This window comes from Chelonoidis abingdonii, chromosome 24, assembly GCF_003597395.2.
Source record: "Chelonoidis abingdonii isolate Lonesome George chromosome 24, CheloAbing_2.0, whole genome shotgun sequence".
Lineage (NCBI taxonomy): Eukaryota > Metazoa > Chordata > Testudines > Testudinidae > Chelonoidis > Chelonoidis abingdonii.
This window is the reverse complement of record NC_133792.1, coordinates 16557170-16573997: the sequence shown is the minus strand read 5'-3', so window position 1 is coordinate 16573997 and position 16828 is coordinate 16557170. Positions and strand designations below refer to the sequence as shown.

Below are 16828 nucleotides of genomic sequence, written 5' to 3'. Positions count from 1 at the left end.
CAACCACTGTCAGATAATGCCAGCATGATTAATCAATTCACGTGGTAATATTCAAGGAGGTGAGTCCAATTTATTTAGGTCTCCAAAATTACCTTAACTTCTTTTTTTCTTCCAAAGCTCAAGATTTTCATGATATCTTCATTTTCAAACTATTCCATATAGCAGCAAGGTATTAAAACAATAAAAAAGACTTTGTGAGCAGCCCCTACGGCATAAATGCAGAGATGTCACTGTGTGCTCCTAACGTGGGAGCACAAGGTTCCTTTGTACATGGGGACACACAAGAACTGTATGGTTCTGTTTGCTTTGACTTGCACTTAGTTAGCATTGCAAAGGGTGGACTGGTGCTGAACTTCTTTAAAACTATGAATGTTTGGATCTGGGATTTTGGTTTGGGCCCCAAATGGCCTTCTTATAAATTGAATTACCCGGCTGCTGCACGGCATGTTTGCAAAAAGGGCATTGCTGGAATCCTGACCTTCAGGCCCACAAGGAAAAACATCCCTTATAAAATAATCTGAATTTGGTTGATTTAAAGACATAACAAATTTACGGCCAAATTCTGGGTGGTCATGGGCATATATGTGCTAGCCAGTGAAATAGCTCAGATCACCCCCAGTCCCGGCACTTCTGATAAGTTACAGAAGAACTCTGCACATCCTGTACAATCAGCATTGCAGCGGAGCATAACGGATGCTACCAATGAGTAAGGGAGGTGGTCTGCGTATTTATGCACGTGCCCCTTCTGAGTGGCTGGCCACTGTTTACAATCCCCTGTGCATTTAGTCCCATGTCTAGAAGGGACAGATTGTCTAAAGGGGGCAAGGTGCATTTCTCTGGACTGTACATAACTGGAATTCCCTTGCATTTGCAGCGTATGTATATACTGTATCTACTAATCACACACCAGTTTGTTTTTCCCTGCACTCCCTAGAATGTGGTCCCTCAAGGCTAAGGTCTATCAAGGAGAAATAAAATGGGTCACAGAGAAATTCTTGGACACACGAGAGTGACATTAGCAAAACCGGAACTCAGGAACCGACCTGAAACTGAAACAAATCAACTGAAAAGTGTCCTTTCCCTTCTTTGGGTGGGTGAGTAGAGGCTTCCTGTTGGGATAAACAAGGGGTTAAGTCTAGAGCAACTGCCTGTTGTGTCTCGTAAAAATACCACAGATCAGCAACTTTCACTAATGAGCTGCATCTTGGTGTGTCACTGGCTCCCCACTACCCTGCTATATCAGCGAGCTGGGCAGCGACTGCCACCCTGGGGGACCCAGGAGACAGGAATCAGGGTTAGTCTTCCACAAAGAGCTGTTAAGTAAGAACAAACTGTACAGTGCATGAAAGCTTGTAAATCAAATGGTTAGCTTAATAGCATGTGCCATTATTCTAAAGCAGTGGGGCTGAAACCTAAATCCAGATGAAAATATAGTCAATTTGTCTTTACTTTAGTGACTGAATGACTATGTAATGTCATGGAACCGTGGAGCTGTGGAGAATGGACAGAGGCAATTAGTGGAGAAGAGCAAAGCTCCTTCATTTTTTCCTTCTCCTTCCCTCCCACCAGCACTAGTTTGAGGTCAGGTGAAAATCCTAGGTGGATTCAGTGTAAGGGCTGGTGAAGATCTGTGTGCCCAATTTCTGCAGCTCTCTGCAAGCGACCAGGGCAAAATGTGTAAGAAATTTTCTTCTCATTTTCAAAGGCTAAAAAGAAGAATGTCATTACCGTAGGGTTTATCCTTCCATTACAAGGATGTGGCACTACAGGGCACTCAGCCCTCTCATTTCCCATGGAAATCAATGAGTCATCAGGTCCGATGTTTGTAAAGCACCTGGAAGATGACGTCCAATGACAAAGTCTGATCATTAAGGGAGAGGAAGCTTCACACCACTTGCTCTCCCACTGCCGCTGTTGAATATCCTTCTCTTCTCTGTCCCAGCTTTGCCGCAGGAATAATATCCACCTCCTAGCAGTGCTGAGGCCTGATTAATGCTTGTCACACTCTATGTGAGAGCTAAGTATTAATACAATATTGGTGTCCATTCAGGGTGCCTTCCAGAGGAGGGTCTCAAAACATTTTACAAACATCAGTTTGAACCTTACAACCCTTCCACCCTCCCTCTTCCTCTCACTGAGATGAGAAAGCGTTATTGTCCTCATTTTACAGATGGGGAAACTGAAGCATAGAATTTGCCCAAGTGTCTCAGCAAGGCTGTGGCAGACCTGGAGTGGAACCAGGATCTCCTGCCTTCCAGTTTTGTATCATAGCAATCCTTCTCCTGAATCCCAAATTACCATTCACAGTTAAATAACACAAGACAGTATATTAAGTGCCATGTGTGTTATGGGGCACATTAGACCAAAACATTATGCTCCAAGGCTGAGAACCATTTGCTGCACTGCCATCACCCTCTCTCCTTGCCATTCCCTGGGCTAGTGTGGCTGAGAAGAATACGCCTTACCCGTACGCTTGAGACAGCTGCCATAAACTGGCTTTAAATTCTCCGCCTTCCTTGGGGGAAATGTAGCAGTGGTCAGGAGGTAAAGGAGATTCTTCTGAGTTTCCCCTGGGTAATGCAGAAGCCCCCCAAAACAGAGGGTGGAGTTGGAGAGCCATTATAGTTAAAATCTGACTGTGGGCTGTCTGATTCGTGGAACTTCTCATCTCTGTTGGAGCACCTCCCTGCTCAGCTGGACCTTAGGAACCATGCAGGGCTGGCTTCTGCTCCAGAGGCAGAATTCTGAAGGTGTGCAGGAATGGGGGACAGCGAGACCAGGGTGGGCTGGCTAAGGAACAGTAACAAAGATTGCAGGAGGTGGCGCTTAAAGAGAGTTTCTTGAGAGGAGTAGGAAGCTTGGGAGAAGGGGGCTGGTCCAGGGGAGCTATTAGAGTTTAAACAGTTCTGAGTGCATAGAGTTTCTTGCACTAATTGATAGGATCCAGTCTAGATGCTGCCGCTTAAGCCTTATGAGAAGCTTCTCCTAACCTCTTATGGGTTGGAAATCTAATGAGAACAGACTCTTGAGATTTCCATTGTTTATTAACTGATTTTTTTTAACCCCATCACCGAATCATTGGGACATATTATATAGATTAAAGGTAGCATCATGTTAAACTGCCGACAGTGGACAGCACTATCCACTCCCCTCCCTGTGCCATCATATTCAGTTTTCACTAAGACCGCAGCCAGTTAACCACAACCAAGAAAGTACTTGAGTTAAAAAGATGTCTTGTACCATGCCCAACAAACCCTTAGGTTCAGTGTGGTTCAACTGTGGGACCAGTTCATATTTTAATGGAACTGTTTCACCACCCCTTGCATGAACTTATAACTAAGGGAGATATGTATGAAGGCCAGGGATTGGAAGCCATTGAGTAGAGGTACATGGCCATGGAACTGTCAGCCATAGGACCATGCATCTCCTTTGTTTTATTATCATTGCTATATTAACTAGGTAAATAGTTTCATGGCCACACAATGGAAATATTTAATTTCCCTTTATGCAAACCATGCTCTGAAGCCCTGTTGAGCATTGCCTTTCCCAGCCTAAGTTCTCATATGGACTGGTAGCAAATCACATCTGCAGCTGGGGAGAAGTAACACTTTCCAGATTAATGTAGTAAGGAATAGAAGGATTATGGAATCGATGGGCCTCTATAGAAAACTGGCTATGGCCTGGATCCCACAGATGAAACAGTCCCAGCAGACCAAGGGAAGAGTGAATAGAGAAGAGCTGGGAAAAGAGACTGCATGAGACTGACTGTGTGGGCGATATATAAAAACCCAGATACTCTCACAGACCAAACAAAAGGGGGCGAGTGAAAAAGAAAAACAGAGAGAGACTGAAAAATGAATAGTGATGGAAAGGTCCAGGGTGAGAGGAGCTATAAAGCAAAGGCTTGCCCCAGTTTCTCGTGTGACTTACACAATCTGTTTAACAGCGATCGGTCATGTTCCTTCCCTGACATTAGCTGCAGCAGCAGCTCTGAGCTGACAGGCAGCTGGGATAAATGATTACTGACATATGCTAATAGGACAGACGTAGGCAGGACATAAGAGGCATACATCAAGGTGGTGCAAAACATATTTCCTGGTCGAAACTCTGCAACTTGTTCAAGTAGATTAGCGTCAGGAAGCCATGAATCCTCTTCATTGTTTAAACTGCAGTTTAAATCAACATAGAGGCAAAAAGTACCCCCCCAAATGTTGGCCCATGCTGAGGGGTTCTTTATACTAGTATCTATCAATGCCAGATGTGGTTTTGGCCATGTAAACTCCCCACAGGTTGTGGAAGATCAGTCTTTCAGTTGTTTTCCCCCTTCAGCCTAGCTCCCTTCTTCCCTTTCTTTGTGAAATGCCCCCTGGCTCTGTACTTGCAGTTTCTTTTACACCACAAACAAAGATCCCAGAATTCAAAAAAGCACCCAAGAGTGCAACAGGGTGCACAGATTAATATAGTCCCATGCTAGGACATGAAACCTTAACCTTGTCTCTTACCTGGATCAAATTAGGGAAGTGTCATGTGGTTCTATAAACCTCAGCAGACCCTTCATTCAATCTCAAGAAGACTATTGTCAATCAGACAGTTTAGAGTAATACCAAGAGTGCAGACTTTCTGGAACCTGTAATTCTCAGGGTAACAATACTTCTTGAACCAAATTAACCCAGTGTGATATGAATTATTTATAGAGCAAAGCAACAAAATGGCACGCTTTGTAAATGCCTATTTTCTGTACAGTATTGCATGCTCCTTTCAGGGGTACGTTGGAAGTTCAGATATTAATGAAGAATAAAAGATCAGGCTTGTATTAAGAGCGACTCATAAAAAGATGAGTTTCTAATCTGAAGAAACTGTTGAAAGCATTCACAAGAATTTTGCAAACAAATAGGAACCTCCAGGTTACTCCTTCCTTCAGGCTGTCTCCTCTGAATCTGTCTTCTAGGCCCCTATGCTGCAAACATGCACATTCTTAACTTTAACCATGGGAGTGGTACAACTGACGTCAATGGGGCAAATCACATGCTTAGCTTAAAATTAAATATGTGTGTTTGTAAAACTGGGGCTTTAGATTGAAAGCTCGTCAGGGCAAGGGCTGTCTTCATTGCTTGCTTTGTACAATAATACCAAGCACAGTGTTGTATAGTGTTAAATGGGGTGCACATGTATCTGTGCAGGTGCCAATCATACCTTCTGAAAGTGGGGCATGTGCCAAAGGGAATCCAATTTCACAGGTGGTTGTTGTTTTCTGAGAAGCGTGGTCCGAGTTTCATAGACTTTCCTTTTCTGCAACTAAAGGCAAATAAGATGTGGGAAAAAACCAACTAGGAACAGGCCTACTCGAGTGAATAGATGCCTTCATGGATAAGGTGATCTCCAACATGAAGAAGCAATTTAAACCTCATCCCAACAGAAATATAATTGTGTGAATTAGACATTTCTTGATAAATCATTTTTGGATCGATGGTCTTTAGAGGCAGTCTTTGGGTAAAGGAGATACTCATATTTAATTGATCTGGGTCTTCCTCTCATATTAACTTTTAACTCTAGCTGGCATTTATGCAGAGAACATTTTGCTTAGGAAAACCTCAATGTTCGACAAATGTAATAAGCTGATAAAACTATGCAGAAGCATCATTTCCCTCCTCACGATGATGCAGCCACCTCTGGAGTGAAACAGGGCAGCTGTTCCAAAGAGGAAGGAGAAAATTATCCATATTTAATTGAATTGCAGAAGGATTTTAGATAAGCAGATAATGTAGTTTTGATTCTAGCAGGGCATAAAGGTTAATGGGCCCCTATTCTTGCAATAACGGTTATGGGATTCTTAGTGACCAAAAGTGATCAGGACCTCTATTTTATACTCCATCCCAAAGGGACCGGCATAGAGCCCTATTCTCCATGCTAGAGCAGTGGTTCAATACTGACCCAGGAGAAGAGTCCACCCTGAAGGGTGGGGATTTCTTGATTGTTGCCCATTCAAGTACTATGCTAGCATGACCATGCTTAGCTTGTAGCACCCGATAGACTCATCACACAAAGTGCTACAGGTTTTGTGAACATTTTTGGCTATATGGTGAAACTCGGGATTCTGTATCACCTAAATGCAGTCTAATATTTAGGTTTGCATTCCTTAATACAACAGGAGATACCTACAGATTTCAGGAACTCTTGATAAAATGGAGGGAAACACAATAGTCTCTCTCTTTCTGATTAAAAAGAAAAAATCAGTCATTAATAGACCAGGTAGCAATGTATTTTCCAACATTCCAGACAGTGCAGCCGTAAAATAGCTGCTAATTAAAAACACTGTATTCTTGCACTTCAACTATAAAACATGTTTTGTAATGGCAATAATACCACTGAAATTGGTCATTACCATATTAACTCAACTCTTCCTTGAGCCATTAACTAATAAACCAGTCATTGGCTGCTTTTAAATGTTATTGCAATATTGCTGCATATAATGGTGCTGTGTTTCACACTCAAACTACCACTCTGACTGCTGGAGACAGACAAGCAGTGCCTAGATCAGGGCTGATGCCTTTACTAATTTTAATGCATGTTGGAACGTATGTTAGGATGGTCACTGGTTCCAAGTAACGTGCAGAGAGTCCATTTCTGGGAGTGACGTTATTCTGAGATCTTTCACTGGGACTCCTGGGGTGAAGATAAAATTCCTTGCAGGACTCCTGAACCTCAGAAGACTTTGGACCCAATTGTCATTTACAAAAAGGCCGCTTCACACAGCAGCGGCAAAAAAGAGGCCTTACTGTTACGGACAATCAAGCCCATTCACCTTAATTGATAAGGGTTTTCAATCACAGTGGGAACCTTGGGCTTGATTTTATATGGTATTTAGGCAAGTAAAGATGCCGATTGGTGCCTAGTAGGATTTTCAAAACTGCTTAGGTAGATTAGATTCCTAATTCCTATTGAGTCATTGGGAGTTAGGCGCCAAGGGACTTTTGAAAATCCCATTAAGCATCTATCTGCTTCTCTTGGTGTCTAAATATCTCTAACAATCTGCCCCCCCATCCCTAAAATATATACTCAGTTGTACAGGTCTTGAGATTTGCACTATATAGCTATGGTGGTGTAAGCTGACATAGAACAATACTCTAGATACCTGCCAGCTGAAGCCAAGCTGACTTTAATGGAAAGGAAAAACGAGAAATACAGCCATTTCTGCAGAGGGAAAATGCTTTGCCACAGAAAATGCAGCACTTTAAGATCTTTTTGCTTTGTTTTGATGGTGCTGTTAGCAGCCAGGGAACCAAAGCTTCCTCTTTAAACTTACCATTGATCTTATAGCAACTGACATTTAGGGCATTGCCTTTTGCCCTGAAAAATCCCACAAGTATTTATAAAAATAAAAAGGAGATGTAGGGGGGGCTTGTAGGATGTAGGGGCTCTTGTTCTCCAAATGCCTTGCCCACATGAAGTTGCTCTGTAGGAAGAGTCCAGGCCCAACCATGGAATTGTTTTGAGCTGCTAGGGGCTGAGGCATATCCCTCAAGCCCTACATTTTTAGGGAGTGAGAGTGAAAAAGCCCTGTGCCCTCCAGCCAGTATCATCTCATGAAATGTTTCCAGCTCTGGGGAGGAACAAAGCAGCGGCTTAACAGCGGTCAGCAAAGCTACACAAGTTTATGACAACAAGTGAGGGATACTACATCCGAAGTGCTGTTACCGTTTTTTTCCCCACTTGCTGGGCCATGGCTACTGCCCTCTGTTGCTCCATCCACACCTCTTTGTACCTGTGCTGGAGAAGGTCGAAGAAGGGAGTGGAAGGCCTACAAAACATTCAGAAGATAACATCACAATGGGCCATAGCACCCCCTAGGTACACCCATTCAGTCCCTCTAAAAAGACTTTGATTTATGTCCATAGAGGATGGAAAATGCGACTGGTGAGAATGCTATGGCTATATCATCTCTTTTGGAAACAGGAAAACCTGTTTTGATGAGGGCCCTGCTGCAGAAAGAAACAGTATCATGTACACTCACACAGCACTAAATGCCCCAAGTATAATATTTGCTCAAGGAGGGCTGGTGCAAGGAAGTTTCGCACCCTAGGCGAAACTTCCACCTTGCACCCCTCCCTCCCCAGCCCTGTGGCAGCTCCCTGCCCCCCCTCCACCCTGAGGTGCCCCCCTTGTGGCAGCTCCTCCCCACTCTGAGCCCCCCCACCCCGTGGCAGCTCCCTCCTCCCGGGAGCTGTGCAGCACTTTCCCACCCCAGCTCACCTCTGCTCCATGTCCTCCCTGAGCATGCTGCCTCCGCTCTTATTCTCCTCCCAGGCTTGTGGCGCCAAACAACTGATTGGTGCTGCAAGCCTGGGAGGGAGGAGAAGTGGAGCAGCGACTGCAAGCTCGGGGAGGAACTGCTGCAAAAAAAAAATTGAGGGCACCTCTTTTTGGCACCCCCAAATCTTGGCACCCTAGGCAACCGCCTAGTTCGCCTTAATGGTAACACCAGCCCTGTGCTCAAGATAACCATGCAATTTATAGTGTAAGCTTCCGTAGTGCATTCACCACACTCCGAACACCAAATGTGCCTTTTACTGGGACAGCTTGATCTCCAGCAGTAAAGGTTTCTAGTATGGTGGAAGTATCGCAGCAGCACTTTGCATGACTACTCAGCCAGGGACCCAGCTAAGACTTAGAGACAACACATTCTAGCCTTCTGGACTTGGGGCATCCATTTTGGAAACCAAATAGCTCAGGAGAAAATGATCTAAGGCTGCGCTGAGGCTTCACATCAATATCCGAAAGCTCTGAGCTGTGATTCTGGCCCTGACAAGCCTCCAGAAGTCCTGCCTTTGTCAGTGCGTTCCCATCCAACTGACTGGTAGTTGCCTCTGAATTAACAAGGGGGCACAAAGAGTGAGGTGGTGTGACGAGAGGATCTGAAGTCCATCAGAGCTCCCATGTGTCAAAGAGGCTGAACCAGGCAACAGCAGGGCCGAGCTGAAGGCCTGGCAGACTGAGCCTGGAAGGGGCTTCCAGCTGTAGCGAGACAAAGGGAAGATGCTGATAAACACCTTGCCCATTAAGCAACTTAAATGAGAGTTGAACTGTTGCATCAGAAAAATGACCCATTTGTTCTCAGAGAGGAAGGTCTTCAAAAGCAAAACCAACAGACTCCTCCTCACTGATGATGAAAACAGACATTCAGGCCAAGGTCCCCCAATCTCATCGTTCACTGACCTCGATCCCTGAAATCAGTATACAGAGGAGCCAGAACTCATCACACAAGCTGCACAAAGATTCACAGATTCCAAGGCGAGGAAGGACCACTGTGGTCATCTGGCCTGACCTCCTGTATAAGAGAAGCCATGGGGCTTCCTGTGTTTAATTCCTCTTTGAACTAGCTCAGATCTTTTAGAAAAACCTCCAATCTTGATTTTAAAATTTCTAACAACGGCAAAGCGACCCCACCCCCACCCCATGAATCCAATCACAGGCCTTGCATAGAGTTTCACACCCTGATTCCTAGCATGGTAGGTGCTCTTTAAGGTTTATGTTTTTTTTTGTTTGTTTTGTTTTGTCATCCTCTTTTTTTTTTTAACCTCCTCCCGCCACTTCATACAAAACAACAACAACTATACTGGGGAAGGAAATACAATTAAAACAAAAGAGAGAGAGATTCCGGTACCCCTGGCACTGCAGTTTAGTGATCTTTACAAGTGATGATGGCTGAAGTGGTTGAAGTGGTGTACTGAGGCCTAAGTTTTACACCCGACCCAGACCTAAACTGGATCCAAGCCCACATGAGCCAAGTCCAAAAGAGTCGAGTTGTTTTCTGACCTGACTCTGACTTTTCCCCCGAAACTTAAGTCAGTACAGCTGCCACCTCTGGCCTATGGGGTTGGCCTAGCATTGGCTCCATGCTCTGCTCTTGCCATCCACTGCCCAAGCCTGGCTATGTGTGTTGTGATGTGAGAGGTGCTGTGACTCCTTGGGGCGCACACTCTGCAAGATGGTGTTGGCTGGGAAGAGCAAGGCATAAAGCCGCCCCGGCAACAACTCCATGGGCAGGAGGAGAAGAGCTGACCCGAACCCAACACTTGTAGTTGGGTCCTGTCGGGTTTGGGTTGGGTTGCAGGGCTCTGCTCTGAAGCTCATACAGAATTTTAATTTCTATAGCTACTGACGATAGGCCCTAACTGCAATCAGGGTCCCATTGTGCTAGGCCCTGTACAGACATAAATAAAAGATAGACTCTTCCCCAAACAGCTTAATAGATAAGACAAAACGTGGGAGCAGGGAAGGATTATTATCTCCATTTAACAAAGGAGGAACTAAGGCACAGAGATTAAATGGTCTTGTTCAAGGTCATGTAGGGAGTCTGTAGCAGAGCTGACAACTGAGCCCAGATCTCCTGGTCCCAGTCCAATGCCTTCTCCAAGTGCACCAAATACATCCTGCCTCTTAAAATAAAGTTCTTAAAATTGGCAAATAAATTGGAGAAGCTTTTGGCGGGGGGGGGGGGAGAGGAGGGATGGAGTCTTAATAGTAAAAGTCTGACTTTAATGTCACATTAAAAACTCCTCTCTCGATGTGAGTTCCCAAAGGCTCCAATACACTAGCTGTGTGTGAATGGATACAATGGTGAAATGCTCCAGCCAGGAGACATGTACAGTGCCTGTGTGATGTCAGAGGTAACATGCTCAGCACATAACTCAGCTAAGCCTTGAGGAACAGAAGAATAAAGAGAGTAAAAAGGCATCTGCTTCTCAGCTAGTCTCCTGGCTAACCAAATTGAGCTGACAGTAGCCAGAGAGGCAAGCTGTTAGAATCAGAACTGTGTGTGCGCACGTCCTTCCTTCTTTGTGCCTTTGGTCCGAGGTGGCAGGGCAGGTTTAATTTCAGCAGCCCATGTGAAAGATGGGGACAGCCAAAGCAATAGCAGAAAACTTCCTTACTGAAAATACAGCTCGTTTCCTCAGGGTGAGTTTCATGATGGAGAAATGATCAGAAGTAAACAGGATGAAATTCAAAAAGGACAAATGCAAAGTACTTCACTTAACAAGGAACAATCAGTTGCCCACATACAAAATGGGAAATGACTGCCTAGGAAGGAGCACTGCGGAAAGGGATCTGGGGATCATAGTGGATTACAAGTTAAATATGAGTCAACAGTATAACGCTGTTGCAAAAAAAGCAAACATCATTCTGGGATGTATTAGCAGAAGTGTCGTAAGCAAGACACGAGAAGTAATTCTTCCGCTCTACTCCACGCTGATTAGGCCTCAACTGGAGTATTATGTCGAGTTTTGGGTGCCATATTTCAGGAAAGATGTGTACTGATTGGAAGTCCAGAGAAGAGCATCAAAAATTATTAAAGGTCTAGAAAACATAATGTATGAGGGAAGATTGAAAAAATTGGGTTTGTTTAATCTGGAGAAGAGAAGACTGAGAGGGGACATAACAGTTTACAAGGTGGTTGCAAGGAGGAGGGAGAAAATTTTTATTTAACCTCTGAGTATAGGACAAGAAGCAATTGGCTTAAATTGCAGTAAGGACGGATTAGGTTGGACATTAGGAAAAACTTCCGAGCTGTCAGGGTGGTTAAGCACTGGAATAGATTGCCCAGGGAGATTGTGGAATCTCCATGATTGGAGTTTTGTTTTTTTTTTAAGAGCAGGTTAGATAAACATCTGTCAAGGACGGTCTAGATAATTTTAGTCCTGCCTTGAGTGCAGGACTAGATGACTTCTTAAAGTCCCTTCCAGTTCTATGATTCCATGATGGTTTTTCCAGCAGCAAATGTTAAACTATAAAAACCCTAAATGATGAGTAAGTGAAGGGATCTCAATCTTAATATTTTTATAAATTCTCCCCCCCACACACGCTTCCAGTGAGGAATTCTTCCATTGCAGCAGTAGCAGCCTATTACAATATGTAGCTACCAGACACCTCGCTCTGCCTACGCCTGTAGCACAGCCTTAGTTGCCACTGCTGCAACAGGAATGCTCTCTCTTCCCTGCTTGTCCATGCCAACTGCTAGGTGGCATTAACAGCAAGAAACTACCACCACTGGCTAGCAATCAGGGCTACTACTGCATCCTCCTGCACCAGGAGATTGTCTTCTGTGGAGACAGCATGTCCTCTGGTCCATAAAACCACTCCCTTCTTGTGCTTCTAAACTTCCAGCAGGACTTGGTCTGAAATCAATAGCAACCAGCTTTTAAATGCCATTTGTGCTTGGAGAATCTTTTAATAGTGCAGAAGGATGCCAGCAGTGCATATGCAAATAGTAACTCTTCTGTTTCGGTTTCCTTCACCCCTGCAGTGACTTTTATTACTTAATTATTGCACGCCACATGCTTCAGAACAGTCTAATCTATGGTCGTGTTTTCTAATGATACTGGCTGCCCAATCTAGCAATATGCACCCCCAGAGGCCATTTGTATGGGCAAAGACATCTTTCTACAAATCTACCATTTCATAGATCACATGCTGCCGGGGTCAGGCTTTTCAAGCATTTGCTTACAAACCAGCTGCTGACTCTAACCATTTACCAGCTGGCTAGCAAGGGGACACCATGACACAAAAGATTACACTGACTTGTCCCTTGGTTTCCTTTGCTCCCTCTCATTTGAATCTACATTCTGATCAGGGTGCTTGGCAAATTAGAGACTAAAATAATTTACTAAAAGAAAATGCAAAACTGAGGTCTCATTGTGTGAAGTGCTGAGCACCCTTTATCCACAGAGAGGGCCTCCGGGAGAAAACTAGGGCAACTCTTAAGCAGGTAACTTAAGTTAGACAGCCTGGGTTAGTAACTCAGTCTATCTGGGTACATTTGTTTAGTCTTGGCAAAGACACAGTACAAAGCCACACACGTTAACTTGTTTGCTGCTTGGCTGATCACTCTTTATTTACTGTTCGGATGGTATAGTGCAAGCCACTGTCCCACTGATGCGGTGCTCACATATTGTGTCATCAGAAAGCTGCTACTACAGTACCCTCCAGTATGCCAAAAGGAACAGAAAGCATCACTGATCACATTGGCTTGCAGTGTGAAGAAAGATACATTTGGAACATAGAAATGATCAAACTGAGGACAGAGCAATGACCCATCTAATCCACTCCCACTGGTGTGACACTTCATGGCCTAATCTATAGTTATGCTTGGAGGAAGGGATAGCTCAGTGGTTTGAGCATTGGCCTGCTAAATCCAGGGTTGTGAGTTCAATCCTTGAGGGGGCTATTTAGGGATCTGGGGCAAAAATCAGTACTTGGTCCTGCTAGTGAAGGCAGGGGGCTGGACTCAGTGACCTTCTCTTCCACTTCTAGGAGATAGGTATATCTCCAATTATTTATTTATGGCCACCATCTCCCTGGTTGACTGGGATTCCTTCCCCACATTTATCTTCAGAAGGGTTGCTGCTGTGTGATGTCGCTACCCACCCTGCCCTCACTCCCCAACAGACAGAGGGTATGGTCCAACTGTATATTCAGCTCCTCTCAGCCTGGATACGAAATCGAGGTTAGGATAAAAGCACAAGAGTGAGGGTGGGAAGAAGCTTGTGCTGCCAGTGCCACTGCTATACGTGTTAAGAAACAGAGGGATTTAATCTCCAAGGCTGTCAAGACTGCACCTTCTACCAGCACTAATTTCACTTCCACATGGTACGTAGGGGGTAAAGGTGTAAGTGTGGTAGGTATTCAACTAAGCTTTGAATACAGACTGTGGTTATTCGTTCTGCAACAGAGGCATGTCTCATCGCTCCACGGAGGTGACTATTTAACTGTGTTGAATGTAGTGGATGAAAGATGAATTTGGGTTTGATCCTCTTCTTCAGAGATCCTTCCCTCTTGTGATTAATTACAGTGAGGTCCTGATCCTGCAAGGCTCATCAGCACATATGTAACTTTAAATCTTCAATGGGATGCCTCCCGTGTTCAAAGTTACACCCATCCTCGAGTGCTTGGCTGGACCAGGGGCTTCACTGTATCTTTTCATTGTGGATGCGCCACGTTGTTCCTCCAAGATCCTCTATGAACTAAATGTGGAAAAGGGAATGGGGGGTGGGGGGAAATAGTTCTACAACAATAACTTTAACCAGAGATACTTCAGAGGGAAACACACTCTTTGTGGGTCAAATCCTGGTCCAAAGTTGGTAGGAGTTTTAATATTGATTTCAATGGGCCCAGGATTTGGCACTAATGCAGTAACTCTCATCTGCAGCAGACCTAAGGGGCAATTCACTCTCACATGAGTGTTACTTAAGAAGAGGAGTCTCTCTTCCTGTAGCCCTGCCTAAATGTCTGGAAACAGATGCTATTGTTCTAAATCAGGCAGACTTATCTGTTGTTGTTTTACAGATGCTTGTGCCGGGTGGGGGAGCAGCCAGTTAAAACGTTTATTATGGATTGAAACAAAGCTCCTTCACAACAAGCAAGATCTTCTTTATTTTGGCACAAGGGCCCTGCCATGGGAAGGAGAGGAGAGAAAAGTTTTGATATAATGTAACAAATTATTTATACCTGTGGAAAAAACCCCAGCTTCTTCTGTTTATAGTCACCTTGTTTGAGCCATTTCTAATGTTGACATTTCCTACATAGTTTAAAATTTATTTATGCACATTTTCAAAACTATTACCCTTGGAACATTTTCTGTGTCTTTAATAGACTCTTCTGCTAAATTATTTTCAAGAGACAGAATTTAGAACTACATTCAATAGAAATGACAGGCTCCTGCTAACTTGGTTATATGATGTGGTAGACTCTCCTGCCAGAAATCTCTTGGAAAAGAAACTTTCAGCCTTTTAATGGGTTCTTTTTACTGTAAAAATAATGCTAAGTATAATAAAGTATTAACACACATTAAAATAAAATGGTGTAGACCTTAAACGAGCTACAAACTAGTTAAATCTATTCTACTCAATGTGATCCTTCAGTGCTTTGCAACTGATACCACGGCGCTGGGATTTATCTAAAATGAAGGCACTGGGGACATGCAAGAGAAATGGTAATTATAATTTGCAAATATTAGTCTGACACTTTCTTTGTGTATGTGTGTATAAATCCTGACAGCTATGATTCGTGCGTTCTGCCCAATAGTGCTCTACCGAGATTAGACGGGATCCTTTTATGGCAGGCCATCATCATATCTGCAGCTCATTAAAACTTTGTGGAGAACAAGAACTTGAAGAAAATAGGAAGCCGTCAGAACCTTCTGAGGGACTTTTGGTACACGTTTGTTGAAAGGTGTTTGAGAAGGGAGCCTTGGATCTGACAAACTGGAATTTTAGTACGCCTCTCCGTTCACAGTGGGGCAAAATAATTGGTCATCAGTGACTACTAATTTGGTTTAGTAGCCAGAGGCATTTTTTTCTTCCCAGAAAATCAATGGCAGCACAGAGGTCTGTTCAATGTGATTCAGCTCAAGACGGGTCCTCATTTAGCTCTTGATGCTCCTTCCAGTGGAGATGGCTATTTCGTTACGATGAAATTTAAATCTATCAACAATACTTGACTCTGAGAGTGGCAGCACTGTAGTCAAGGTTGTGTCAGTTTCCCCATAAACTTATTTTCAAAGATTTAAACATTGTCCGTAAAAAAAAGTAAAAAATCACATTTGGCAAAAAGTTGGTATAAAGGACTCTGCTCAGGAGGAATTTTTTAAGGCACAAGTGGTTTGATCACTGCTGTAAAAGGGTAAAAGCTATACTTATAGATGCTTTTTTTGTGCTTAGTGTAAGTCAAAAACAGATCCGATATAAACATTTAGGGCAAAATTGAGCTCTTAAATTGTCCTGGTAGACCTGAGCTCCAATATACTGCTTCTCCTACATTACAGGTCACCCACTGATAATCAATAACATAAATTGGCAGGCAGAGCAGAATGACAAAATTTGCCACTGGATTCACCCATATTTAGGGTGCAGCTGATAGGACCTATTGCAAAAACTGTACATGACAAATGGGGCTTTAATAGGAACAGGAACTAGCCCTATATGGAATTTATGCTATAGACCATAATAGTGCCAAACAAGTAAATGAGAGTTACGGTGTCACCCACCTTCCTGATAGCTTAATCAATTAATTTTTTTAAAATGGAAATGTCTACAAAACAGACTCTGTAAGATTAACACTGAGTTTAGCTGAGTTCTTTTGGGGACTGAGTTGCTATTGTTATTCATAGACTTCCCCTCAGCACAACTGACTTAGGATGTCAAGGAGTTAAATGCACCAAAAGCCAGGAAAACTTAGGGCTTGGCTACACTTGCAAGTTGCAGCGCTGGTGAGGGGGTTACAGCGCTGCAACTTACCAGGTGTCCACACTTACAGAGCTCAGCCAGGCCTGCCACTCCCTCTCTTGGCAGCGTTCTGGGCTGTAACCGGGTCTTGCGAACGGTGTAGGAATCCAGCGCTGCTGATGCACGCGTGCTCAAGTTGGGACACCACACCGCGCTGTTATTGCCTCCCAGAGGTATTAGAGAGTATCCACAATTCCTGTGTAAGACAACACGCGGAAGCTACTCCGCGGGCTACGATCTAAAAAAGCAAACACGCTGTCTCTTTGCTGCAGCCATGCGAGCGAGTCAGAGGCTATGGACATGTTCACATGCTGTTTTGCTGTGAGAAGGACAAACAGCACGGCGAGGGGAGGGACGTCCGTCCGGGAAGCTGCTTATCTGTCTGCAGCTATATTTAAGGAGTGATGGAGAGGGTGGGAAATGGGCAGAATTTCAAGGCAGGAGCTCACAGGTCTGCCTCCAAAATCCACTCTCTTGTCTCCCGACACTCACTGTCACACTGCACCCCCCCCCTCTTTTGAACTTGGCAAGCAGGACTGTCACAGTGATTC

General features: G+C 44.1%; 1 protein-coding gene across 2 annotated transcripts in view; it reads right to left on the bottom strand.

Moving 5' to 3' along the window:
• CFAP77 (cilia and flagella associated protein 77) overlaps positions 1-16828 on the bottom strand; it is a 96757-nt gene that overhangs the window by 8625 nt on the left and 71304 nt on the right. For both annotated transcript variants that reach the window (XM_075060421.1, XM_032779291.2), the window contains exons 5-6: positions 7696-7798; positions 5194-5295 (exon numbers count right to left, since the gene is read on the bottom strand). In XM_075060421.1, coding sequence (XP_074916522.1) covers positions 5194-5295; positions 7696-7798 — 205 coding nt within the window. The remainder of the gene's footprint in view (positions 1-5193; positions 5296-7695; positions 7799-16828) is intronic.